The 27,534-nt window shown below is 46.5% G+C and overlaps 1 protein-coding gene across 3 annotated transcripts; it reads left to right on the top strand.

Moving 5' to 3' along the window:
* The first annotated feature begins 136 nt into the window (after nt 1-136).
* On the top strand, nt 137-26,569 carry FAM20B (FAM20B glycosaminoglycan xylosylkinase). Of its 3 annotated transcripts, none has more exons than XM_051806784.1 (9): nt 137-195; nt 4,210-4,268; nt 7,648-8,179; nt 11,270-11,356; nt 12,654-12,763; nt 14,929-15,100; nt 17,518-17,709; nt 19,086-19,145; nt 26,317-26,569. In XM_051806784.1, exons 3-9 carry the CDS (start codon nt 7,803-7,805, stop codon nt 26,339-26,341), a joined length of 1,023 nt encoding a protein of 340 aa, XP_051662744.1. In that variant the 5' UTR covers nt 137-195; nt 4,210-4,268; nt 7,648-7,802; the 3' UTR covers nt 26,342-26,569. The 3 variants fall into 3 exon arrangements, with proteins under 3 accessions (XP_051662744.1, XP_051662726.1, XP_051662736.1); XM_051806766.1 differs by lacking the exon at nt 26,317-26,569 and adding an exon at nt 21,233-24,209 and having other exon boundaries at nt 140-195; XM_051806776.1 differs by lacking the exons at nt 4,210-4,268; nt 26,317-26,569 and adding an exon at nt 21,233-24,209 and having other exon boundaries at nt 145-195.
* The last annotated feature ends 965 nt before the right edge of the window (nt 26,570-27,534 follow it).

Raw genomic sequence — 27,534 nt, 5'->3', positions numbered from 1 at the left:
GGGCGCCCCCCCCGCCGCTCCCATTGGAGCCACCCGGCCGCGTCCCCCCGGCCGGCGGCTGATTGGCGGGCGGGCGGCGCGGGGCGGGCGCCCATTGGCCGTGAGGCGGGCGCGCGGCGCTGGGCGGCGCCATGTCGTGAGGGGGGCGGGGGCCGGCGGCGGCGGCTGGGCCATGGCGGGCGGGCGGCGGGCGCGGTGAGTGTGGCGGGGGCGGCGGGGCCTGAGGGGCGGGAGCGGGCGGGGACGGGCCGCGGGGCCGCGGCGGGCCGGGCACGGAGGGCGGCGGGGCCGCACGCCCCTGGCGGCGGGAGCGAAGGGGGAGACTGCGCCCCGAGGGGCCCCGGCGCGGCCCCTGAGGGCCCTGCGGCCGGACTGGCGGGTGTGGGAGTCACAGGATCGGCGAGGTTGGAAAACTGTGCCGACATCATCCAGCCCGACCCGTGACCGACCCCCACCTTGTCAGTCGGACCGTGGCACTGAGTGCCACGTCCAGTCTTTCCTTAAACACCTCCGGGGACGGCGACTCCGCCGCCTCTCTGGGCAGCCCCTTCCAGTGTCTGACCAGGCTTTCAGTGGAGAGATTCTTACTGATGTCTAACCTGAACCTCCCCTGGGCAGGTTGAGGCTCTGTCCTCTTGTCCTGCCCCTTATTCCCTGGGAACAGAGCCCCCCTGGCTCCCCCCTCCTGTCAGGGAGTTGCAGAGCCAGAAGGTCCCCCCTGAGCCTCCTTTTCTCCAGGCTGAGCCCCCCCAGCTCCCTCAGCCGCTCCTGCTGCTCCAGCCCCTCCCCAGCTCCGTCCCCTGCTCTGGACCCGCTCCAGCCCCTCGGTGCTCTCCCTGGCAGGTTCGGGTCAGCTCACGGGCACCCCCGGCTCTGCCCGAGCTCCGCGGGGGCCGCACGGACGCGGCTCTGGCAGGTGGGAATTTTGATCCGCGCCCCTGCAGCTCGTTCCTCTTCTGGATGCTCGCTTTGAGCCAGGGACAGAGCCACGCACAGCTGTGAAGCCTCTCCGAGCATCTCTGCACTGTGGGCTCTCACCGAGTGCCACTCGCTGCTTGGCAAACGTCATTGTCCCGTGGCGAAAACTGAGATGTGTGTTGTTCATAGAAATGCTGACTGTAGTTGTCAAAGCTGTGGGTTTAACCCTTTTTAAAGGGCATTTCTCTTTGGGTCCGTTCTGGATACAGGTGTGCATAAGCACTGCAGCTGTTTGGTTTGTGGTCACTGAGGCCGTGGTCCTGCAACATCCGTGGTGCTTTAGGGGCTGAGCAAACAGAGCAAACTGTAAAATGTAGATTCCAGTCTTGCAGTGAATAGATTCCACTTGGTACTTACTGCAGAACAGACATTAACGCTGTGTCTTGTTTTAATTTGAAAGTGACTCCCTGCACCTCTCGTGTCCTTAAGTCTGACCTACATAGTCACAGCAGGATTCGGCTCCGTTTGCGATACAAAGTCTCAGGAGGGCGAGGTGGATTTTGTTTCCTTGCACAGAGTTGTCAGCTCAGTTCTGACACCAGGATCTCTGCCCTCTGGTTCATTGTCCGCTGCCTCTCCTCGGGAGTGGGGAAATCAGTTGGCATTATCCTATAACAGCTCCTTGCTGCTGGGTGTCAGATGGGTGCACGGACCCTGGGTAAATTTTTGGTGCCCATATTATCTAGGAGCTGAATCAATATAAGCATGTTGAGTGGAGAAAGAAAACTGCAGAATTTTCTCACTGCTTTGGCTTTGTCTCCAAGGGGAACAAGGCCCCCTAAAACATTTCCAGCTCGTTTTTATTGACCTGCGATGGTCGGGTGGAACATCAGTAACTGGGATGGGGATAAAGGGAGGGTTGTTCCAGCTGTTTTCTGACCAGGTCCCAGCACCCTCTGTGTCAGTACCCTTGCCTCCTGCCTGTGTCCTGTGCATTTGCAGTGCATCCAATCCCTCCCTCCCTGCCCGGCATTCCCAGCTCCCTGCCCATTCCAGCTGTGCGCACACTGGTTGCCCAGATGGCCGAGGGGAACAGGCAACTGTTGAGCCAATGCCACAGCCCTTCCTGCAGCGTTCCCCAGCTGCCAGCTCCCAATAAACACATAAACCCCGTATTCAAAACGTCTACTGTCCTCTCAGATGTGCTTGGAATTAACCAGTGGATCTAAATGAAAAGTGTGATTATATAAACTTTGTTTCCATAGGAAACTGTGCTTGATGGAAAGTGGAGAATTCATGCAGCCTGGTTTCCCCAAGGAGTTGTTTGCTACATCCTACCCTAACAGCTCTTGCCTGACTCCCACCAACCTTGGGGCCTGGGAGCTTCTGCCTCCCTAGAGCTGCTCCCAGGTGCTTCCCATATCCCAATCTGCCCTGTCCTTATTTGTGCAGCCAGATGAGTCAGGTGTTCCTGTTTGCTGAGTGACCAGCAGCTGGGAAAGATTAAGGATATTTACCCAATTGTCCTTGGGTTCTCCAGGCTTCTGTCCTCTCTCTGGCCTGTGGTTTTCTGTAAAGCTCATAGAAGTGTTCCTTTGACAAATTTGGCAGAAATGCAGGTACTGGATTCTGGAGTTCCTGAGGGACATAACGGGGCGAGGTGGGCAGATGGATGGACAAAATGATTTCGTCTCTCTCCAAAGCTGTGTGAGAATGGATCAGGCAGTTGCTGATGGTTACAGCTGCAGGCAGAGATAATGCAGTGGTTAAAATGCTTGGGGCCTTTCCTATTTCTCTGTATTGTGTCTCCCAACCGGGGGTGTAGCTGTGTGTGCGGGAAGGTTGAGCACAGACTGTCATGGAGATTTTGCCTGTAGATAAAATGAGGGTTTTAACAGGAAAAGAGGAGGAGAAGTAGCAGACAAGTAAATATGTGGGAAGCCTTGAGCACTAGATGACTAAACTCGTACACAAGGCAGGCAGCACGCAGGGAGTGGAAGTGACAGAATGAGTCTGAGAAATCCAGGGAAAGGTCTGGGGGAGCCTGCCTGTGGAAACAGGAATAACAAGGCTTGCACAGAGAGGGGAGGCATGAGCTGCTGGGGAACTGGCCAGGGAGGGGAGGATAGAAAGGAAGATTGATCTAGTGAGACTGAAGTACATTTTGGGAAGAGGAAAATGTCACTACTGTATGCACTGTTTCTTCAAGGGGCTTTCCAGGATTTACTGGAGAACTTTTAAAGGCCTTTTGATGGGCAATCCCAAAAGGTAGAGTGTATATAAGAAAAAAGGCATGCATTAAACAGGAATTAAGAGTGTACTTCACCATATCTATTTCAGATCAGTGTCTGTTTGAACTACAATATTCTGTGTACTCGTGCTGCCAAACTGAATGTTTGCCTGCCCTCAGACTTGATTTGTCATCTGGAGCATAGCAAAATCCTTGCAAATTGTACATGCAATTTTTGAGATAGCAGCTTTCTGGCTTTAAGATATAAAAATAAAACTGTGATATGTGGCATTGATCTTATGACTCCAATAAAAAAAATGTTTTCTGAGATTTCTCTGCTAACTTTGTGGGCTTGCTTATAGTAGCTGTGATTTTTGTAAGAGGCAAGTTTCGTGCTGTTTTTTGAACTGGGTGTCAAGTGGTGTGATGTTGGTGTTTAATGCCAGTAGACATGCTTTAATTCAGGTGTTTGTGTGACCCCACCGTGGTACTGAAGAGAGGCTGTTATTTGGATATTTAACTGGAAGACTTCTTACTTGCTGAGAATACAGACCTGGTTGTAATGAGAGATAAAATTGATCGGGAAGTAGCCCTAAGAGGTGAAAAACAAGAAGCATTTCTTATGCAAGCCTGCCAGTTGACTACAGCATTAAAAAGCTGGTAGGGTTGTGTATTTCTGGCTGTTTTCTTTTCCAGGTTGATCCAGGAGCATGGTAAAATGGTAGAGAGGGAAGTGAGTTTTTTCTGTACTTCTCTAACAGGGAGATGAAGTTTGGGTGGTAGAGCAACGAAGCTCTTTGAATTATGTCTTCTGTGTAGTAGTGGTAGCTGGAGATAATGCTGAGCAGAAAATCAAGGACAAAAAACCACTTTTAGGGTTCCCTGACCTTGGTAAGAGATCAGTGGCTGATCCCAAGAGCAGAAGGGAATGTGTGTTCTGGGACTGGAGCTACACAGGGATTATTCTTCTGTCATTGTATCGTGTCAGCTTGGGTTGGACACTGAAATTGTACTTGACTTCTGAAAACTGTTTGGGTTTTTTCTTTCTCTGATGCCTTCAGGTTCAAAGAGCATCTACTGTCACTTGTGCATCCCATATTCTCGTGACTCCTATGTAGAAGTAAGTGGCTTCTCCTTCCCTTTGCCCCTTTTTGTCAAGCCTGAAGACCCTTCCCTTATGCTCTCACCCCCTGCAGTTTGTGGAACTGTTTCCTTTTTGTGTCTCCTCCTGAGATCATCCCTGGGTTTACTTTTGTCATTGTCCAAGACCCTTTTGCCCTTCATTCCACAGAGTTCTGCTCACAGCTCATGCTTCTTTTTCCTTTTTAAAATTTTGGGGGGTTGTTGTTACTTCCTTTGTTTCTGTGGCCACCTTTCCCATCTCTGTCCTCATTCCAGGACCAGCTTTACACTTCTGGAGCTCTCATAACCTTTTCCAATTCAGGTCTTTTCCAAAGACTTGTCCTTTTCAAAATACCATCATCCAAAACTGCATAAATATTTTCTTACACCTCCTCAACACTGTCACTCTTGACATCTTCAATTTAAGACAGTAAAGCTCAAGTTCTTGCTGTCTTGATAAACTTGTACATAAAAGGATTCAGTTCCTGGCTTGCAGAGCAGTGAGTGTAACATTGGCACCCAAGGAGTGAAGTGCAGGCTGCGCAGGTAGCCTGGGAAATGGAATTGCATGGCAACCTCAGGGGTGTTTTGGGGTTTGTTGGAGGAAAGCAGCCGATGACTCATGTCCTCAGATGGCAGCACAAAGTCAGAGCCAGCTCACCAGCAAATAGTTAAATATTTAACTTATTTTTGTTTTGTAAATGCTGTTTACCTCGCTGGAGGTTTTCAGCCAAAATTAGTTTCAAAGCTGTCACAAAAGATAAACTAAATAAGTGACCTTTAATTTAAGTGACTGTAGTTATATTCCCCCACCACCCCTCCCAAGAATAATATCCCTAGAGAAACTCAGCATTCTGGAAAATCAGTCTAGGGAAGTGAGTGCCCAGCTTGAGCTCCAGAGGTGTGGAGCATAGCTGCCCTGTGCTTTGGCCAGCACTGGGCTGCAAGGCTGTCTTAAAATGTATGTGTACATATACACATCTCTCATAACTGTTCTGAAATGAACTGTGTTCTTCTGCCTAGTTCCTTACAAGCTCTAATGGGTTTTAAAGATGAATGGAAGCAGATCTTGATAACAGCAGTGTTCAAAATGATTCAGAACTACTGGTTTTAAAGAAGTGAATTATGTGGTTACAATGAGAGGGAGCAGTTACTGCCGCATCTGCTTTGCTTTCCTGCTTAAATTTAAGAATAATATTGTTGTTTAGGGATCTCCTGCTGGCTGAGCCTGTATCTGCAGGAATGAGGGCTTTTGGGTCAGGTTCATCTTTCTTGTCTGTGCTTCTCATTCTTGTGCTTGCAGTGGTAATGTTCAGGTTGCTGAGCTGTTTGGAAAAGTACAGCCAAAACAGAAGTAGATAATGTTTGAATTTCCATATAAACACGTGATTTGTTGCCTTTCACTATGAGCACAAGCACTGATTTTCCAATAGATTAAAATCAGTATTACACTGTTAACAGGGGCCCACAGCCCCATTTTGAAACATCCCTGAGGCTTCTTCTTCCCTACACTCTGCCCTTCCTTGGGTCTCTATGTTGGTGTGAGTGGTTGCTGTCAACATTAAACCACTTGTTCACCTGTCAGTTTTAACTAATTATTGGGGTGTCCTGCTCAGGATCAGGAGTTGGACTTGATAATCCTGATGGGTCCCTTCCAGCTCGGCAGATTCTGTGATTAGGCTTTTACTTTCTGTCCTGCTCCAGCAGACAGGTTCTATAGGAAGTATTTAAAAGGCAAAATGTGTAAGTTGGAAAGGACCAAACTGAACTGAGCTGTCACCTGAGGCAGGATGATGATGGCAAAACAATCTGGGTGGTGAACTGGGCTAAAAGCCCTGGCTTTGCCTCATCAGAGTGTGCCACCTGTAACTTGGATAGTGCTCAGCTTTCACTGTGCAGAGAAGAGGGCTTTTAAAAACAGGAATATCTGCCATGTTGTCACTTTGAATTTCCTTGGTGGCTGTTTGAAGTGGTTTATTTGGTTATTCTTTGTTGGGCTGGCCCAGGCCATAGCACATGCTCTGCAGCTGGGTCTGTGAAAGGTGACACGGGTGCACAGGGAGGTGGGAGAGCCATGGGGCTGGCTGGGTCTGCTATGGACCTGTAATGTAAATTTGCTTAAGGTGCTGTGGAGTCAGCTGTGGGTTGGCACATCCTTTTATACAAACACTCTTACCTGTGCCAAGCCTGATTCTGCACTGATGGCTGTGACCTGTGTGTGCCTCGTCAGGCATAGCCTGGCTGTCCTGTGATTGCTGCTGGTAAATGAACTTCAGCCTGTGCAGGTGGTTTTTCCAGTGACATGATTAATAATGGCTGGTTTATACTCTTATTGTTAAATCTCGTGAGAAGGCTTTTCTGTGTCAGCCCTTCCCAGCTCAGGGTGCCGTGCAGGGTTTGCATGATTAGCATGGCTTGTGCAAAGAGAAATCCCTGCTGGCTCCCAGTGCTCCTCAGAGATGTGCCTGAGTGTCCCTTTCCATTTGGGTTTTGACTACATTCAGCCAATATTAGAAAAGTAACTTCTGTCCTCATCATTGAAATACAGTTGGTGGTGCCTTCTGTGATCCTTATTTGCTAACTTTGCCTTGGCCAAGGCCTCGTTGAGGGGGCAGGCATGTCATGCAGCCCACTGTAAATATAGAAACACAGATGGAGCTTTAACTGTTGCAGGTGAGGTTGCTGAGAACTAATGCTGAGGCATTATTAGTGGTGTGGGACTTTTTTCTTGTTAATTTAGGGTTGAGATTGCAGACACTTTGTATATTTTCTGTGGTTATGGGTTTTACAGTTGACTGCACAAAGTCAACCACAAGGAAGTGAAGATGTCATCCCCTGCCCCACTCCTTTTTTTCTTTTTTCTTTTTTTTTTTTTAAGAATGGAAAAAAATCTGAGTAAATTACAGTGACAGCAAATGAAAGGCAGTAAACCAATAAGTCTCTTCTACCCTTATGTACCTTCAGGAAAGTAGGCTGTGCAACTTTTCTCACTGGCTGTCAAACTGTCTTAAAATCTACCTGAGAGCTTTTCTGGAGGGACAGGTCTTTAGGTGACCTGTGATCATGGGATCTCATACTAGTGGAAGAGTGTGTGTGAAATTAGAAACTACAGCTCTCTGCAAAATCTTACCCATGGTAGCTGCAGCTGCCATGATTTCAGCTGCTCAGAGATGCCATCCAGCATGCAGAGATGCATCCCCTTCCATGCAGATCATGGAAAGGCTGCAGGAATGCAGCAAACTCACGTGTTTTATTAGAAATGTTTGGGCTTTAGGATACAAGTGTCCATAAATGCAGGCTTATGTTCCGAGCATAAACTTAGTTCTGAATTTGGTGGAATGTGCAGGATTGTAAGTTTGTTTTCTGCTTATTTTCAGGGGCACCAGGAGATGCTTCAGTGGCGAGACCTCTTTGACAATGCAAGTTAGGAATGAAATCCATTAACTGACATCCCCTTCCTCACCCTGATCTCCAACAGACTTCCTGGGACGCTCGGAAGAAAAGGGTCAGGGGAGAAGGGTGGAAGGGCACCATGAAGCTGAAGCAGCGGGTCGTGCTGTTGGCCATCCTCCTCGTCATCTTCATCTTCACCAAGGTTTTCCTCATCGACAACCTGGACACCTCGGCCGCCAACCGGGAGGACCAGCGCGCCTTCCACCGCATGATGGCCGGGCTGCACGTGGAGCTGGACCCGCGGCTGGAGCACACGCTCCAGTCCCCCTGGGAGATCGCCGCCCAGTGGGTGGTGCCCCGGGAGGTGTACCCCGAGGAGACCCCCGAGCTGGGGGCTGTCATGCACGCCATGACCACAAAGAGGATCATCAAAGCCGACGTGGGATACAAAGGGACGCAGCTGAAAGCTTTGCTGATACTTGAAGGAGGGCAGAAGGTTGTCTTCAAACCCAAGAGGTGAATATTGCCTTCAGTGACTGCATTAATAGCTGCTTTGTTTATACCTATGTTTTCTTTTCTCCACGTTGTCACATTAATGTTTAAGTTACAAATTTTCCCATAAATGGAAAGGCCATGCTGTTATTTGAGAGACAGACAGGAGGGAGCCTTGCTGGTGCTCTGGTAACAGTAGGTTGCTGTGCCAGCTGTCTCTCAGGCTGCACAGTTTTGATGCTCAAAACTACCTGTCTTTAGGTTAAAAGAATAATCTCTGTGTTCAGTCCTGGGGGAATGTTGGTTACACATGATGTTTCTGAGTCTTTCTGACTCTGGAAGTGCAGGTTGTGGCAATGTGGAGACAAGCCTTGCCTACTCTGAGTAAGGGTCATGTCAGACTGCCAGGAGAGAGTGCAGTTCAAGAACAGGGAAGGAATTCAAGTTGACAGTGGTCTTAAAACTAGATCTGGGTGTCTGGTGTCGCTGCATGAAGGCTGTAAAAATGGCTTGGGTAGGTCAGAGTTTCCTGTCTGCCAGTGCTGAGTACTGGAGGAGCAATGTGTGGGCAGTGAGATTTTCTTGGTATGGCCTTTGTTTACAGTGATCCACAGGGAAATCTGACATGATTGAACACTCACGAAGAGTCCTGTGCGTGGCTGTAAAGCTTTTTGAACTGTTTGGCTTTGGGGAAAAGGACAAGAAAGAAAGATGCTAAAAAGTAAGGGAGGTGTGTTTTAGGGGAGTGCACTGCAAATGGGAAGTGTTGTCACCACAGAGTGAGGACATCTCTGCCCAAAGGATTTTGGGTTGAGCAAGCATTAAGGTTTTCTGTCCTGTTAATGAGGGAGTCCAGAGGAGGCCATGGAGGTGCTCCAAGGGCTGGAGCACCTCTGCTTTGGAGACAGGCTGGGAGAGCTGGGGGTGTTCAGCCTGGAGAAGAGAAGGCTCCAGGGAGACCTTAGAGCCCCTTCCAGTGCCTAAGGAGGCTCTAGGAGAGCTCTGGAGAGGGACTTGGGACAAGGGTATGGAATGATAGGACAAGGAGGGATGGCTTCACACTGACAGAGGGCAGGGTTAGATGGAATATTTGGAAGAAATTCTTCCCCTTGAGGGTGGTGAGGCCCTGGCACAGGTTGCCCAGAGAAGCTGTGGCTGCCCCATCCCTGCAAGTGTGTGGACAGGACTTGGAGCAACCTGGTCTAGTGGAAGTTGTCCCTGCCCATGGCAGGGGTTGGAATGAGATGACCTTGAAGGTCCTCTCCAACCCAAACTGTGATTAGAGAAAATCTGCCCTGCACTTGAGTTCCCAGTCCTGTTCTGTATAGCCAGTTCCTGCTCTGGCTGGAGCTTCCCCGTGGGCCCAGGCTGTGTTCCAGCAGTGTGAGCCTTTCACACTGAGGTCGTGGTGGTGTGACAGACAGCATGTCCCATAAATGCACCAACAAGACACAGCACTTCCATAGTGCTGTCTGTGTGGGTGAGAGCTGTAAAGTGTTTCACTGAGCAGTACATTCCCATAATGCCATGTCTGTGCAGGTGGGCACAGTGACTGTGCTCCATCAAGGACATGTGCAGCTGGGAATGTTTATAGGAACACTGGGCAGTATGGCCCTGGCCATACAGGCAGACTGATGTTCTGTTTGTGACTGCTGAACAGCCAGGCTTGTGCCACTGCAAGAGAGTCTATTTAACTGGCTTTGAACATGAAAGCACTGTCAAAATTACTGCTAAAAACAGTTAAACAGTTCCTGGGAAACTTACTGGTTGGGGATGATGGAATTTCCTTGTTGCTTTTGCCCTAGAAAGAACCAGTTGCCTACTGTGCATGGAAACAAGGCCTTTGGTTGGGTTTCACCAATAAATTTTAGCTCTTCAGCTTTCAAGAAGTAACCATGTTTCCAAGAGCCTGCTGTAGGTACATACCAGAGACCTGCCTTTGAGGATGTGTTCTGAGGGTTAATTGTCACATTTCAAAGCCTGACTTACTAATGATTAAGAGTTGCTACCATCACATCTGGTGGTATATGTGAAATAAGTTGTTCGTTTGGTGTAAGCTCCAGTTTGGCAGGAATCTGTCAGATCCTCCTCCCACAGCTCCCTGCCATCCTGCCCTGGTGAATTCTCTTTTGAGCTGCTTTGCAGACAAGCTGAAGCATTTGCTCAGACTGAGGAAATCAACTGTTGTCTCACCCACACCTTCCCTGAGCAGGGCTAAAACATCCAGGTAGAGCTCAGTGGCTTCTCCTGCACTGTTTTTGCTACTGCTTGTTCCCAAAGTCTGTTGGAAATAATCCATTTTACACGATTTGATACGTAGATGGAAATGAGAAAATAGGCCTTGTCTTGTTGGAAAATGTGTTGCATTTGACCCATTTGCTCAGTATTGATTGTGGTATTTCTCACTCACCTGAAGCACGGTGCTAAAACAGTACCTAGGACTGATTCAGATGTGAGGAAACTCAGAAATTGGTGTTTGCCTTGACTAAGTAACATCTATTAAAAGATAAAAAAGGGAGCAAAAAGCCTGCCACTTCACCAAAACACACCGTTCTTGTGATGGGTGCCTGATTTCTGTTTCTTGCTGTTCATGATTGTCTTTCCTCTACCAGAATAAAGGCTCTGTTTATATCTAATATTGTCCTCAGGTTCACTCTTGCTGATTTTCTGTCTGCTGTAAGATTCCATTTGCCATCTCTTCCACAATATCAGATTGTATTTTCATGTTAATGTACAATCCATTCTAACCCCAAAATCATCTGTGGAATTGCTGATTTCCAGTATAAATAGTCCCCTGTTCTGTAGCTGGGTCTGTGCTCTTTGTTCTTAGATGTGACTTGGCATATGGTTGGATTAAAATTCATTAGTTGGAATAGGCACTGCTTCCCAAACTTTGGAGATCACTGTACATCACTGCCTTTCCTCCTTGTTTACCACTTCAGCAGTCTGAACACTTGAATCTCATGGATGGTTTTCCCCCCTCCCATTAGCAGTCATTTGGAAAGGGACCCAGAGGCTCTATAACGTAGCACTGTTATTAAATTGTTGCTCTGAACAGCAAAATTGATGGAAGTTCTGCACAGAATCACTTGATATGACTTGTTTCAATTACAGATATGCCAGGGATTATGTAGTGGAAGGAGAGCCCTATGCTGGCTACGACAGGCACAACGCAGAAGTGGCAGCCTTTCACTTGGATAGGTATGGAATTATTGGCTTACCTGGCTTTATTATCTTTGGAAAATGCTTCATCAGAGTTCCTTGAAGAATACACCTCAGATATGAGCTGTTTCTAACCTGCCAACATAGCGCATTGAAGGCAAAAATAAAAATCATCTGTTTGGTGACACTTCATTTCAAAGGTCTGTGCAAGATTCTAACATTTTAGATTTTTGTGAAAAATCTGGAAAGGAGAATGAGCACTAAAACCACTACAGTTAATATTATAGGGAAGAAAGAGCTTAAGCAAATGCTGTGGAAGAGCCTGGAATACCAAATGTATGTGCTAAGTTCACGTCCAGTACACTAAAAAGTGAAGCCTATTGTTTAGATTAAATATTAATCAGTGAATCCTAGAGGAAAACCAGCTATTCATATATAAATTGTATTCAAGGGTACCCAGGTGGTTTTGTGGTCCTGAGCTGGAGAAAAATTACAGGAGAAAAACAAAGTACAGGATATACAAAGAGTGGGACAGAAAATGCCAAACCCTGAATGCTGATAGTTGAAATGCTGTTAGAGATGCGGTTTTATCTGGAATAAATGAGCACAATCTCAGTCTCCTTGTTACAGGAAGACTGTGTTGGCACTTTGGAGGTGAAGAGACTTGAAATCTGTACTGATCTGTCTAGTCCTTTAAGCACTTTTAAAATTCCATTACAAATACCCAAGTCATTTGTGGTCACACATGGGAGTGAAACCTGGCTCTTGTAACTACAAGTTTTGTGATTGTTCTTCCCACCTCTGTTTTTCCAGGCACTTTTCAGGCATTCACTTTTCTTCTGCCATTGTCTCTTCCCTTTTCCCTCCTCATGCCAAAGAAAACAACTCCTTTTGATTGGTTGCTTTCAAGTGTAGTTGAATTGGGCTTGAACACACTTCAATAGATAGTGGTTCCCACAAATTAGAAATGATCCTTGCAGGTGACCAGCCCACGGACCACATGGTTTTATTGCTTCAGCCTGTGCACGAGACACATGGGGGGTATTTCTGGGGTGAGGTCTGAGTTCTGAGCATGGTGCATCCTGTGGTGCTGTGCTGGAAAGGCTTTAATAAAACAGTGTCACTGATGGCTTATGAAGCAAGTTTAACATCCGGGCACTTAAGAAAAGTGAGTTCCCTTACTTTGCTTGGAGAAGAAAAGAGGCTTCTGCAGGGCTCCAGCTTTATTCTTCAGTCTCAGTCATCTCTGACAGAGACTGTGGGTTTGTTTTGTTTCGATTTTGATCTGCTGCCTGTGTTGCAAATTCTCTTGTTGTGTTTCTTCCTCCCGAACCAGAATCCTGGGTTTCCGCCGGGCCCCGCTGGTGGTTGGCAGGTTTGTGAACCTCCGCACAGAGATCAAACCGGTGGCCACGGAGCAGCTCCTGGGCACCTTCATGACCGTGGGTGAGTGGATTCCATGGGTTGTGCAGCCCAGTAAAGAAAAACGGGTTCAATGGGGAAAAAGAGCCGTGGGAGCCTGACACAGCTACGGAACAGTTAACTCTGGTGCAGGAAGCTGGGGAGTCTCTGTCTTTGCCAAGGGAGAGCTTGTATAACCCTGTTTGGAAGGGGAGGAGGACTTGGTTTCCTCCAAGTAGTTTTCCCTCTGTATCTGCTCTGTGTTCCCTCATGCTGCTGTTACAGATGGGAAGTTTTGGGTTTTTTGAGTAAGAATTTTCTCTCTGCTGTCAGAGGTGGTTGGAAGAATCTGTGATTAGACCTACATGGAAAAAAATAGAATTGTATTTAATGTGAACAGAGTGGTGATTTGGGATAATTTGTAGAGCTGACACTTCAGTGGGTGTTAGATGCTGTTTGTGCCTGTGGAGCATTTAGAACCAAATGTGTCAGAACTTCCCTGTGTTATTTACAGCAGTAATGCTGTGAGGGCACGTAATGGGAATTACTAATGTGAACTCCTACCAGGTGGTCATTAAGCACCAAGAAATTACTTATGCTGCAGCCTTAACTCCTTCAGGCTTTCATAAAATATCCAATTACTACTCTTTTTTCGTTTGTTTTGTTTTCTAATCAGAAGGCTCTAGAGATGATTGTTCATTAGAGCTGGTAAATATGTGCCTGTGTACATTCCTATTACAAGCACTGCTGGCAGTCTCACACTGCCAGTTACAAGGTGTAACTTAGAGATGAGAGGAGCTCAGCCTTCCCAAACTCTCCTTGCATTCAGATGGGGTGCCTGCCTCAGGCAGACTGTACTTTTTTGAATTTCAACCAAGATAACTAAGCTGTTTTCTAGCAGAAATGCTGACTTGAAAAGTTGGCTCCAGAAATTTTCATTGCCTTTCCTTAGTTTCCTTGGATTCGCTGTTGTGCAGTGCAGGACCCAAGTAAATGGGTGGATTTGGGAAAAAGGTTGTGATCTCTTGTCAGCCCAAATTTGCTCAAGTTTCTGAGGTTTTGAAGAAAAGATAATTCATGCCTATTCAGTGCAGGTTTGCTGGAGTTGCAGCTACAATCTCAAAGAATTCTGTCTCTTGCTGGACCTGCTGCAGGCCCTGGATGGAAAGTGAGACTTGCAGGGCTTTCCATACAGATAAGAGATCTGGTCTGCAAGCTCTTTGTAGTTAACAATAATTTCTAACATCCTCAAGTTGTCTGATGGGGTATTGGGAGCACAAGGGCCAGGTCTGGATGGAGGGCTCCACTGGAGTGCTGGCTGAGGGGTGGGGCTTTGTAAGGGTGGAAGGTGAAAAACACACCTTTGGGTGAGCTGAGCCTGGTTTGGGAAGGATATTGGATGTAGAGCCAAAGGAAACAAGGATAGAGAACAAGTGGAATCACAACAAAGGGAGACATGGTTGAGACATATTTTGGAGGAACATCTGTGAACGTGGAACTGGATTTAACTTGGCAAGAGTCAAGCTAAGGCAGGTTAGAAGGGGGAAACAGAAAAGGTTAAACTAAAACTATTAATCCAGGTTGTGTGGATTACAGAATACATCAGCATTAGCAGACTAAAGGCTGCAGGGTTTTGTTGCTCCTCTCCTGTCAGAAGACACTGATGAAGCTTTGACAGATCTGCATTCCTGCATCATGTAAGAATGACAGCTGGTTTCTGTCTCCCCTGCTCAAGTAGCTGAGGTGTGTGGCAGGTCTCAGGGCTCCAAATCCATTTGAGTTCTGCCGTGTTCTTTTTAACTTGCCTCTTTTAGGTCAACTTTTTCAGAAAGGTGGCAAATCTGACACATGGAGTACGTGAAAAATGTTAAAAACAAGCAGCGTCAAGGTTGCCAAGTCAAGGTCCCAAGGACTGGGAAGGGATCACAAAATCTTGGTGGTGGTGCAGTGTATTAACTCTCGACGTGATAAAGTCATTAGAAAAGATAATTACTCTCTCCTTTGAATATTAGTCCTTAATTGCTTGCAATGAATGGATATCTGTGTAATCTCTTGGAACCTCTCCCTCTCTGAGACAGGAAGCACGTGGTCAAGTGCAGTGAAATCCTGTTGCAGGGCGGGCTCTGCTGCAACAACATGCTCCTGAATTTCGGTTGGATTCCTCGGATTAAGTTCTGCTGCTTTGATACCTGTTTATTTTTGGTTTTAAGGCAATAACACCTGCTTCTATGGGAAGTGCTACTACTGTCGGGAGACAGAGCCAGCGTGTGCAGACGGGGACATCATGGAGGGGTCGGTGACCCTGTGGCTGCCGGACGTGTGGCCTCTCCAGAAACACCGGCACCCCTGGGGCAGGACCTACCGGGAGGGCAAACTTGCCAGGTAGGAGAATGTGGGAGGGGCACTCCAGGCTCTGAAAACCTTGGCTGTGGGCTAACCAGGACCCTTCTCTTGTGCCACTGGACCTTCTGTTGACACTGTGACCCTCTGAAATGTGGTAGCACCTGCTGTCACGGTCCTTGCAGTTTCTTCTGAGAGTTGTGGAGCTGGTTTAGCTTAAGTAGGTAGGCACTGGAAAGCTCCTTGCTTTGAATACCATTAATATTTGGTGACCAGGCTCAGCATCTAAAGAATCCTTAAAGAAGGACAAATGTGAGCTCTATCCATCTTGTACAATAGATGTGACACGTCTGAGTACATGGCTTGGGGATGTTTTTGCCATGACCAGAGCAAGGGGTTTAGAGCTTAGTAAATTTTTCCAAATCTTTGTCATTAACAAGCGATTAGAAAGAGTTTTTTAGTCCTTGATCTAAAGTATCCATCGATTTCCAATGATGTGATTGTTCTCACAAAGAATTTCATCCAAAGGCTTCACTGAATCGTTTTAAAGTATTAAATGCGTGGATTGATTTTTAAGCAACAGATGTTTTCTCCTTTCCAGCAGGTCAAAATTAGCTGTGTTCAGTACATGGTATATTGCAGTAATGAATGGGCTGAATTCTTGGAGGTGTTTCTCTATTGAGAGGCTATTTTTCATCATAAGCTGCCTCCTTACACAGGGTTTTACCGTGATTCCTGTGCTGATTTGATATTTACTGTGTTGAAACTCGCTCTTTTCTCGTTCAGATGGAGTTAAAAAGTTCTGGTGTTTGCACCTTGTCATGCTGCACATTTCCCTTTGAGAACATCAGGAAAATGAAATGTTCTAGGTGTCATGCTCTCCTTTTTCTGTGCCTGGTAATTTTGGAAAAATAAAAGCGTTAAGAATTTTTTCCTGCTCTAACTGCTTCTACTCTGTCCTGAGTTGACCTTTTGAACATAATTCATACATTAGTATAAGTAATGTTTAATGGAAGTGTAATAGATAAAATCCCTGACCTTCCAAGGCCTGTGCTAATACAATATAAATGATCAGAAATAAGTGTCAGAGAAAGGTCTGTCTTGAAAGATTCTGTGGAAGATGAGGAGAGAGAGGGAGAGAATAGTCTATCCGAAAAATTGTGGCAAGATTAAGTACTGCTCTAAAGTAAAATGAGAGAAAGAGAAACACTTGAGGGAGAGAGGGATGCAGCATAAGGAATTTATTCAGCACAAGAGGTAGGAGGGTCTGAGACTGTTGCCTTGTGGATTTGTGCTGCAAGTTGAATGTGAGTTGGACCTTGATGCAAAAGAAAGAGGGAACCAGACACAGCGTTTGAGGACCATGTGTGACCTGTCGTCAAAAACATTGAGAAGACACATTTTTGGCCCCTCTAGTTTGGATACCTGGAGGAAGGAATAAGGGAGGTCAGGCTCCAGACCACTAGAAGATGAGGTGGGGTATGTGGCAGTTCTAGTGATAAAATTCTGATCTTCCTCCTTTTATGAGTCTCTGCAATTGTGAGCATGTCAGCAAGGCTCTCCAGCTTCTTTCCTCCATTTCTGTTTCCAAGTCACAGATGGTTTAAGGCATTTCCAATTTCACTGCTGTTTTGTGAAGGATTGTTTCAATCCTTACATGGAAGATGTTATAGATGTACTTGTTATTTAGGTTGACAGATGGAAAGGATATACACCAGAGATTTGGCTGTTTAGGTGGTGGTGTTGAATAGCTTTGAAAGCTGTAAAGAAGAAAATGAGAAAATTTAAAATCCTAGCTTTGGAGAACTGAGACATGACATCCATGTTACAACATTACTTGTAGAAGGAGAGGAGACGAGAGGGAAGCTTGAAATCTTGTCAGTGGAGAAAAAGGTGAGATACTCTGGAAGGGAAGTGGGGAGGAAGGAGACAACTCTGAAGGGGAATGAACACAGGTGAAGCACTTCTCAGGACAGAGAGGCTCTTTACTAACCATGATGAGATGATTTGCATTAGAGAGAAAAAATTAAGAGGGTCACTGGAAAGCCAGACCAATGGAAGCAGGTCAAGGCACTGCAAACAGTCACAGTGCTGAAGTCCTTCACTGGGAAGTTGAAGGAGGCAAGTCAGTCTTACCATGAGGCAGCCTGGGCACTGCTGAGTTGTGAGCACTGAGGAGGCAAACTCTGGCCTTGTTTTCCGTAGGAAGATGATGTGTATCCTTGCACTAGAACTACAGCTTGCTCCACACGCTGGGATGTGACTGCAGGATTTACTCATGAGGATTAGCTCATTTGCTGATGAAACACTGTTGTCTAGCTCTTCCTCCTTTATATAGCATGGGCTGCTGTGCTTAGCTTTTCTTCCTGCACTCCTCAGTGTCTGAAGGGCAGCTGTAACTCCCACTGGTGTGCAGGGATGGCTCCTTGAAGGGCTGTTTGGTTTCTCTCTGGCCACAGGTGGGAGTACGACGAGAGCTACTGCGACGCTGTAAAGAAAACCTCCCCCTACGACTCGGGCCCTCGGCTCCTGGACATCATCGACACGGCCATCTTCGACTATCTCATCGGGAATGCCGACCGGCACCACTACGAGAGCTTCCAGGATGATGAGGGAGCCAGCATGCTCATCCTGCTGGACAATGCCAAAAGGTGAGAGCCAGGGAATGTTGTGTTTTTTTTTCATTAATATCTTTTGTGCTAAACTTTCTTTCTTGTCAGAAATTACTCACCAAATATTAAGGTCCTTCAAAGGCTGTGGTGCTGACTGGACAAGGGGGAATGGATTCAAACTGAGAGAGAGTAGGTGTAGATGAGAGATTAGGAAGAAATTTCTTCCCTGTGAGGGTGGGGAGGCCCTGGCACAGGTTGCCCAGGGAAGCTGTGGCTGCCCCATCCCTGGAAGTATCCAAGGCCAGGTTGGACGGGGCTTGGAGCAGCCTGGGCTAGTGGAAGGTGTCCCTGCCCATGGCAGGCAAAAACTGTCTTTCTGTTATGCACTGACAGTGTTCTTGGAGGAAGGAAGTTTAATGGATTAGTCATTGGGAGTAAATATGGTGTTTGAAGGTCAAGTCCCTTCATTATAGTTTGTTCTTATAACACTATGAAAATACTGCTGGTGTGGCTTTGCAGACTCCCAGTAAATTATTTTCTTGAAAGCTTGAGTGAGGTTCTTTCAAGTCCTTTGAATTAAGGGATAGAGGGCCAGTTTTTTCATGGAATCATGGTGGATCTCAAGTTGGAAGGATCAACTGAGCTCAGCTCCTTGTTCCTCATAGGACTACCTAAAATTAAGAGCACATGACTAAGAGCAGATGCTTCTTGATGCCATGACCACTTCCCCGGGAGCTTATTCCAGTTTTAAAGCTACTAATAACAGAATTATTTGGGCAGAGTAATGCCAGACCCCTAGAGCAACTCACCTCTATTAAGGGGAAAGTTCTGTGTTGAAAACAGGATTATGAGGAGGGTGAAAATAATACAAATATACAAAATACAAATATACAAAATAAAACGAGCATGTGTTTAGATGAAGCTTGAAATACTCTGGAAGCCTTCTGGCAGACCTCCCTCAGAAAGTGTGGGCATGAAATGTTCAGGTGGATCACCTTGTTGGTGGAACTGTTGTTCTAATGGTGGCTGCTCTTTGGTTCCTTCCCTGTCCAGCAGTGTCAGAGAGGCAAAGCTCCCGTTCCCTGTGCCCAGAATCCCAATTATTCCTTACCCCTACATGACAAGATGAGTTCCATTTCTAGACTCCTCTGGAATTCCTTTCTAAGGTGCCTTGGTCTCACACAGAACTGGGTATGCTGGTGCTCCTTCTGTTTACCTGGTACATCAGCTGATGCTTTTGAGAGTTGTGTCTGTGATTGGCCATGGCCTGTTTGTATTTTAATTTAAATGATTTGATCTCTTGGAGCATGAAATTGCCTACTATTGATTTCTTTGAATTCTTTACAGAGCTCTTGATGTTGAGAACAACATTAGGAGTTCAACAGGTTCACTTGGGTTTTAATTTTGCCTTTCAGCTTTGGAAACCCTGCCCTGGATGAAAGAAGCATCTTGGCTCCTCTTTATCAGTGCTGCATGTAAGTGAAATGCTGGGGTGCTGTTCACTTTATTTATGCAATTGGTGTCTTTAGGTTTACAATGTAATTAGGTTTGAAGCCTTCTGGCAACCTGAAAATGTTTGCTTGGATACTCAGGGCTTTATTGTTTTTGAGATATTGTCTGTTTGATGTATTGTCACTGCCCAAGAAGCTGAGAAATACATTTTCATGAGGGCAGTACAGTGGGTGTTTGGCTGCAGAAAGTGGTCTCACCTCCAGGTCACTGGTTCAGATCTTTCCATAGTCAGTGTGACAGGTACTTTGCATCTGCAGCTGTCCCCATCCAGCTCCTGACAAATAAAAGTTTACATCCCACTCTGAGTTCTCCCTGACAGAAGCGAAGGACTCAACGTGTCTGGCAACTTAATCATTTCCAAAAGTGATTTCTGAAGAAGACTGCAGCCCTGCTCAGGGGGCTCCTTTCAACCCAGGTTTGTAGTTCCTTTGCTGGATTTTGTTTCTGCTTTGGCCTTGTGAGCTGTGGTTTTGTTTGTTTTATTTTTAGAGGCTGTGACTTGATTTCTGTTCTGTGTCCACTCTCTCACCAGGCCATTGCTGCTTCTCTGGAGCACCTCTGCTCTGGGGACAGGCTGGGAGAGCTGGGGGTGTTCAGCCTGGAGAAGAGGAGGCTCCAGGGAGACCTTAGAGCCCCTTCCAGTGCCTAAGGAGGCTCTAGGAGAGCTCTGGAGAGGGACTTGGGACAAGGGTGTGGAGTGATAGGACAAAGAGGAATGGCTTCACATTGACAGAGGGCAGGGTTAGATGGGATATTAGGAAGAAATTCTTCCCCTCTGAGGGTGGCAAGGCCTCAGAGAAACTGTGGCTGTTCCATCCCTGCAGGTGTTCAAGGCCAGGTTGGACAGGACTTGGAGCAGCCTGGTCTAGTGGAAGGTGTCCCTGCCCATGGCACAGGGTGATCTTGAAGGTCCTTTCCAGCCCAAACAATTCTAGGATTCTATAAAAATTTCCTGGACAGAAAATACTGATGTATCCATTTCCTGATTCTGATACTTGACGATAACATTAACTCCTTTAAGCCTTCCAAATTAAGCATTTAGTTGAGAGTTCCTTCAGCTTGTCCTTGAAAGGTTCTATCTTCCACATTCCTCGAGGCCTGTTAAATCTGGGAACTTTTCAGAAAGCCTGAGCTCTCATCCTGCTTCCACTAAGCATTCCACTTAGATTCCACTAAGATTCCATGCACACTGCAGTACACCTGGCCTGTGTTCTGCAAGGTTCTTTTAAAATCCATAGAGAGAACAGTTGATTTTCAAATTCTGTAGTTTTCCTCCATTAATTTTAAACAAATGTTTAATTTCCTGCTTTACTGAGGATCTTTTGCAGTCTCTGTCATCTAGATTCTCCCAAATGCAACCAGAAGAGAAGTTTATCTCTGTAAGAGACTTTGCAGTTTCCTGGATTTTAGGTACCCTTTCTTTCTGGTGCCAGGCAAATGCTATATAAGACTTCATATGCATAATTGCTTTAACAATAGGTTTGGTACAGCACTTGCTTATACTGCTGGGTTTATTAGAGGCCATCAAAACCCAGAGTTTAGACCAGTGGTGCTAAAACATAAGGATTTGGAGGAGAATCCCAAGAGACCTCACAGAACACAACAGTCAAGATGAGTTATGACAACAACACAAACAAGTTCAGTGGCCAGTGAAGAGGAAGAATCACTTCTGTGTTCACCTTCTTGGAGGTTCAGTCAACAGCCTTTTGTCCTTTGTGATTAACTGTTGGTCAGTGATGCTCTTCCTGAGGCGACCTGAGTTTGTGTTTGAATTAACAACCAGACTGTTGATTTTCCTTCCTTTTCTTTCCTTTCCACACTGTGTCTGGGAGGCCTCGGGACTGAAGACAGTCCTTGCTCGCAGCAGGAAGTGTTCCTGTGTGCCATCAGTTACTGTCACAGGGGATTGATTCTTCTTCACCTTCCAAGTTTCGCTCGCACCCTGTGTAACCTGCAGCTACACCTCCCTCAGGAGGCTGCCTTCGGCATTCCAGACGGGACCACAGCTGGGCAGTGGTATGATGTGTTTGTGTGTTTGTTCCTTTTGCAGCATCCGGGTTTCCACCTGGAACAGGCTGAATTACCTGAAGAACGGGGTGCTGAAGTCTGCCTTAAAAACGGCCATGTCGCATGACCCCATCTCCCCTGTGCTCTCCGACCCTCACCTGGACGCCCTGGACCAGCGGCTCCTCAGCATCCTGGCTACAGTGAAGCAGTGCACAGACCAGTTTGGGCCAGATGTGGTGCTGGTGGAAGACAGGATGACTCTGTCTCACTTGTAATTGTAGCGGAACACGGATGGAACTCCTTTTTTTAAAAAAACAAACAAACAAAAAAGCGATAGAAAAACAGCACAATCAGTTCAGAAGGGCTGTGGCCAAGATGGACTGACATGAACAGGAAGGCTCCCGAGCCAGAGGAATGGAGGTGACAGTGGCTTTTTCTGTGGGCTGGCAGCAGTGAGAGGTGGGAGCTGGGCCCTTGGATGGCTCAGCACCTGGAATGGCATCTTGGCCGTGGTGGCGTGTCCATTGCCGGCAGTGGGCACTGCACTGGGTAAAAATGGCTCTTGGTGTTGGTGGGAGTGCGTGGAATACAGACACTAATTTGTGAACTGAATCCAGAGGGGACAAATGGAGATGAACAGCACAGTCCTCTCCCCTTCTCTTCCCCCAGGATACTCTGGCGAGTTTGTCTGATTCAGGGTTGTACACAATCAGCTGTGAGCTGGTTGGGCATTTTACTGCTTCTCTAGAGAATGAGGAAAGGATGAATACAATAATTATTAGACTGAAGAGTTGTGCCACCCCCCTGGGGGTGGGATGTTCTTCCAAATGCCATGAGGGTGGGAGAGGGGACCTCTGCTGCTCGCTTGGCTTTTCCTCGATAAAAGACTGGGAAAGGGGTTTGCCTCATATGTGATAATGCTTCAGTGTTTTGGCTGAAGTCCTATCAAAGATTTATCCACAGGGTTGGAGATTTAGGAGAGGACAGGGTGGTTATACAGCACTTGATAATTAAGGGGTTTTCATAAGTCTCCATGTGTCCTGTCACTGTTTTTTAAGGAATCTGGCAAGGTCTGAGTGGAGAAAATATCCTTGCAGTCCTGTGTCCGTGTTAAAAACTGAACTTCCATTCTGTTGTAGCTGAGGAGGAGGACAGGATCTGTCCTTGGAAGCAGGTTCTGCGTAGCAAGGTCATGCTGCTTACTGTGAGCCCTGTGCTATGTGGGGCCTCTGGGCATGTTGGGCTGAGGAAAGGGGTGTTTGCTGGGCTTCCCAAGTTACCAGAAGTAACCTGAAGGGTGGAGAGACCCCTGAGCTGTGGTGGTTGTTCTCCATCCCATCTGAGAGAGCTTCCTGCTGCTCTGTGTGACACCAGCTGGTCAGTCCCACCGTTCACCTGGTCTGGCTGTGGCTGAGCTCAGAAGTTGTGAGCACTTCCAGAAAGTTTTCTGCCTTCCCAGCAACTGCCACTGCGATGTTCTGCCTGGGATGGTCATCCTGGGGTCCTCACTGATGGTTTTGCTGTAGGTAGGGAAGAGTTGGTGCAGGTTGGCTTTCCAGGGCAGGCTTGCAGCACTCGTCTTGTGCCAGTCCTGTCATACTTCAGCACTTCAGCCTGTGCTGCCCATGAGCTTGTGGCCATAAAACCTGTCACCTTGGGATAAGAATCTGTGTCTCCAGAAGGAAAGCAGCTTTGTCGCTGTTTCCAAATTGAACAGCTTTGCGTCAGTGCTCAGTTCAGCCAGAATGGTCCTTAATGTAAGGAGAGAGCTCCCTTCCCAAAGTGATTATGGATTACTGGATTTGTGAGCAAGGGCAGCAAAATGTCAGTTAAAGCCCTTTTCCTTGATTTGTCTGTCAGGATCTCTTTAGCTCTGCAGTGTGGTGGGCAAGGAGAGAGCTGTTTCCTGTGCTTGCACCCAGGCCACACCTGATCCAAGAATGTTAGGGAGAGAGTTTATCTGAAAAATGCAAGTTTATTTTGTTAGTCTTTTTCTTCCTTCATGAGAAGAGTATCTTGAAAGCAGAACGTAACTGTTTACCTGAGACTGAATTTTATGTTCTTCTGTCTCTCTTCTGGACTTGGACACATCACAGACCTGCCCCAGAGGGATGAGGTGATGGGATGGAGATATTTGGATCTGGAGTTATTTATTGGAGTTACTAATCAGGATGGTAATGCACAGCCAGCTCTGAGGACACTGGTGAGAAGCTTGTGCCTCTTTATCATTGTACTTGACAACAGAACACGCTGTGGAAGCTGTGGGTGGTGCCTTAGAGGTGCCCATGGGGCAGGGGCGAGTGCTGGCATCAGCTGTTCCCCAGGAAATTTCAGATGATTTACCCAAAGGGGAGATGGTGAAGCACATGGTGGTGGCTTGTAGCATTTCTAAAAGCTTGTTCTTCTCTCTGAGCTTAATCATGAGCTCTTAGTATTTTGGGAAGGATCTACCAAAATTTGATGGTTTGATTTCTGTGTGATCACTCTTGATATAATAATGGATTCAAAAAAAGGTCTTTCTGTCTTTGAGATTAAGTTGGTTGAGAATTTACGTGTTGCTCTAAGCTGAAACTTTTGCTGTCAGATGGAACATGGGGATAAGTTTTTCCCCAGTATGAATGTCAAAGATTTAAAGCAGGGTATTGGTTTATTTTGGTTTACTTGTGAACAAAGGGCGTGAAGTCCGGCATCGTCAGTAGGAGGAAGGAAGAAATGGTTGGGTTTTTTGGGTTTGCTTTTTTCTTTGTGATACTGATGCTTCTGGTTGCTGTAAACACTCCTGGAGGTTGGTGTTCTGCAGCAGGAAAGAAGAATAAATTCCTCCCTTAGCCAAAATCAGGGAGATGTGATTTTGGCCTTGCGATAATTTCTGCCCTTTTGGCAGCTGTCGTTGTTTTGCTTGAATACAGAACCCTGAGAAATTTTAGATTGTAACCATTGGAAGGGAAATGAGGAGCAGCATCCACGTGCCAACAGGGTCTGCTTGAATCTCTGAAAAATAACATGGTTTGTGAGGCAGGTGCTGTGCTCTGTCAGTGAGGTTTTCATGACACCTTCTGATCCTCGTTCGCTGTGCACGCCGTCATCCGCTGGCCCCAGATGTTACACAGTGGTTGTGTTGTGGAGATTGGTGATACCAGAGCGCCTGAAGCACAGAAATCAAGAACTAATTAAAGAGAGAGCACCATCAGCCATCTGCTATTCACCTCCTCCCCCCTGAGTCAGCCCTGGGGTGGAGGAGACACTCGAGCCGGCTCCTCTTCCAGCAGCTGACGAACTGGAGTGTGTCTTGCCAAACAAACTTCAACTGAAAAATGCTAATTTATTAAGAAGGTAATTTATTTGCTGCGGCAGCTGGAGCAAGATGCTGGAAACAGACACCCCTGTTGGAGCTGTCAGAGGATGCCCCTGGGAGCTGCTGCACAAATGGAGGTTGCTAATGAGCAAACAGAACGTTATCATGACTTTCTACTTGTATCCCCTGGGGTCAGATCCCACATAAAGCAACATTGTGTGAATAAAGATTTTAATAAAGCAACATTGATGGATTGTTTAAGTCTTTCTCTCCCTCCCCTGTCTGTCTCTCTCTTGTTCCAACATGTGGGCTGAATGTTTAAAGTGTTTTGCTGCTGATGTTTCCCAGTTATTCCTTCGCTGATGGTTGTCAATGGCCTTTATTCCAGTCGTGTATATCCGAGAACGGGGTCAAACACTCAGGTTGTTTGCAAGAGCCTTATTGGGAAGGGAAGAAGAGTGTCCCAAAGGGATACAGAAGAAAAACACACCTAGATTGGAGTGGTTTTCTGACAGTGCATCCCATGGCCCTGCATCTGCCAAGCACCTGGGCTGAGTCCTTGGCTGTATCCCAATAGCTTGGCTTCATTACATGGAGCAAGAGATGGATATGGAGTTGGCAAGAGATGCTTGCAGAGTTGGCAGGTGTTCATGGTTGGTTTTCCTAAGCTTTGATTGAGACAGAGCAGGTAAACAGCCCCCAAAATCTGCTCCCACTGAGTGCAGAGGTTTACTCAGACTGTGTCAGAGCTTGTTTTCTCAGTACCCCACTAGTGAGTGGGAGGCAGGAGGTGATGCAGTTGTGGATGTCAGGGGTCTTTGACCTGCCCTGTAGCATCAACATGGTTGCGTGGAACCTGCTTTTCTTTAGAGTTTCTCCATTGAAACTGGGGACTTCAGCATTGTTGAATTCTGCAAGAACTGTTTTTTGGGGTTTATTTTGGGGGTTTTGTGGGGGAGGATATTCTGTTGGTTTTTTTTTTGTTTCCTAGCATTATGTGCTGGCAGTAACTTTTCTTATCCTCCATCTCTGTTCTTGAGCTTTGCTCTGGGAATGGGACAGGATTTTTGCTTGTGTTTGAGCACTTCAACAGCTACAGATACTTTTAAGGCTAAAATTGCCACTTCGGAGAGCTGTTGTTCCAAGCACTTTGTTGTGCTGTTATGTATTTTTAGAGTGGTTGGCCTTAGTAACAGGGTGAGAATTCCTTTAACTGAGAGGTTTCAAAGTGTTTCTGATTATGTAATGAATGTAATTTTACAGAAGAATGAACACAAACAACTTTGAGCCAATGGAGAACAAAAGGGGGTTGAAAATAAGCACTTTCCCTGAACTTCTCAAATTCTTTCCCTACAAATTTTTTATTGAATCTAAAAATTAGAAATGAAGTCTTTAGTTCATATATCCCAAATGTGGGACTGGTGACCTATTCTTTCTTTGTAGAGTCAAACTTTTTAAGAGACTGGGGATAGGACTTTATGGGGGAAAAAAATGAAGGAGGGGAAAGGACTCCCCTCATATCCTTTATTCCAGATCTTCCTTTTATTTAGTGATCTAATCCACAGCTGTTATACTGAGCTCTGGAGAGAGAGTCTTCTCCTCCTGCCTTCTGTCAGAGTGCAGCTATGGATCTGCAGAAGGAATTGCTTTATGGAAAGTGGAAAAAGCATGAAAAGATGGGTGCATGGCATTTCCCTGGGCAGTGGATACAGCCTGTATGTAAAATCCTGGATTGCAAGGTTCCCTCTGAGTGTTTGCCTGTCCTGAGCTGCACTGGGGAGTGGAATAAGCAAGACATAACCTCATTTTGGTGGTGCTGTTTTTCTTTGTAGATGGCAGCTGTGCTGTAAGAGCTGAGCTGACCCGAGAGGGTGGAGTTTTAACCAGGTGGTTGCTGCTCACCAGGACTGACTGACAAATAACCAGCCATGAAGTGACAAGCTCATCCTTCCATCATCTCTGGGGACATGCAGGTCCCTGCAGCTGCTTCTTCTGCCAGACTCAGCTGAAGATGAGCAAATACTGTAGTGAGGGTTCCAGCAGAGGAATCAAAAAATCCAGGTGCTTCCTAACCCCATCCTTCCCAAGGCAGGTAGGAGTGAGTTCTCAGCACAGTGCACTAGGATCTCCTCCAGACTCCTGCAGCATCCCTTCTAATAGGGGGATAATCTCTTCCCTGAGGCCCCACAAAGGGAATTGAATTACTCAAGGAGGGTAATTCCTGCCCCCACAACACTTCAGTGCCTTGTTACCTGCAGGGGCAGGTCAAACAGGGAGTAGTTAGGATCACAGACTCTTGGAGTGGTTTGAAGATCATCTTGTTCCACCCCCTGCCATGGGCAGGGACACCTCCCAGTATCCCAGGTTGCTCCAAGCCCTGTCCAACCTGGCCTTTAACCCTTCCAGGGATGGGGCAGCCACAGCTTCTCTGGGCAACCTGTGCCAGGGCCTGTTGAACAACTGGTTTTATTTTCCCTTCTAGCTCTTAACGATGTACAGCACTGGGGCCAGGCTGACATCCCAGGAATCATTGCCTGGTACCACAGAGCTGGAGCAGTGTTGGACAGTCAGTTTATCTTTCATAATTTTCTTTTTTGATAAGCTCTCTTCAGCTAAAGCACTTACCCTGGGAGGTCAGAGTTTGAATGTTACAGCTATGAATTTTTTTATAAATGTACATAAATTCTTCAGGTGCTTCAACTAGTTTTCAGGAAGGCTGGCAGCAGTTTAATTTGCTATAGCTACAGCAAGTTTAATTTTTTTTTTTTTTTTTTTTTTTTTTAATATGCTGCACTGGTTTTAGTTCTGTTTAAGTTACTGCAACTGGTGTTCAGATTTTAGCCTATTTTTGAAGCTGGAGGGGGCAATTTAATCCCAGTATTTTTAATGCCATTGTGTAATATTTGCAGCCACCTGTAGATGGTGATGCATTCCATGCCTGGGCTGCATCCCCTTTCCCCTCCACTGGTACCAGGGAATTTCCAGGCTGAATGAATTGCATTTATTATCCCTCTTATTTTTATTTTTCTGAGCATGTGGGATACCCTTGA

Source organism: Manacus candei, unplaced genomic scaffold (genome assembly GCF_025592945.1).
Source record: "Manacus candei isolate 608988 ecotype Guabito, Panama unplaced genomic scaffold, ASM2559294v1 h1tg000005l, whole genome shotgun sequence".
Classification (NCBI taxonomy): domain Eukaryota; kingdom Metazoa; phylum Chordata; class Aves; order Passeriformes; family Pipridae; genus Manacus; species Manacus candei.
The sequence above is the reverse complement of the archived record's forward strand: the minus strand, read 5'-3'. Positions and strand labels throughout refer to the sequence as shown.

What these genes read in the sequence shown, in the direction of transcription:
- FAM20B (XM_051806766.1), top strand. Translation starts at nt 7,803, where the DNA reads ATGAAGCTGAAGCAGCGGGTCGTGCTGTTGGCCATCCTCCTCGTCATC. An exon ending in GTTGTCTTCAAACCCAAGAG is followed by an intron (nt 8,180 to 11,269) that starts GTGAATATTGCC and finishes TTTCAATTACAG; the next exon opens with ATATGCCAGGGATTATGTAG. An exon ending in GCAGCCTTTCACTTGGATAG is followed by an intron (nt 11,357 to 12,653) that starts GTATGGAATTAT and finishes CTCCCGAACCAG; the next exon opens with AATCCTGGGTTTCCGCCGGG.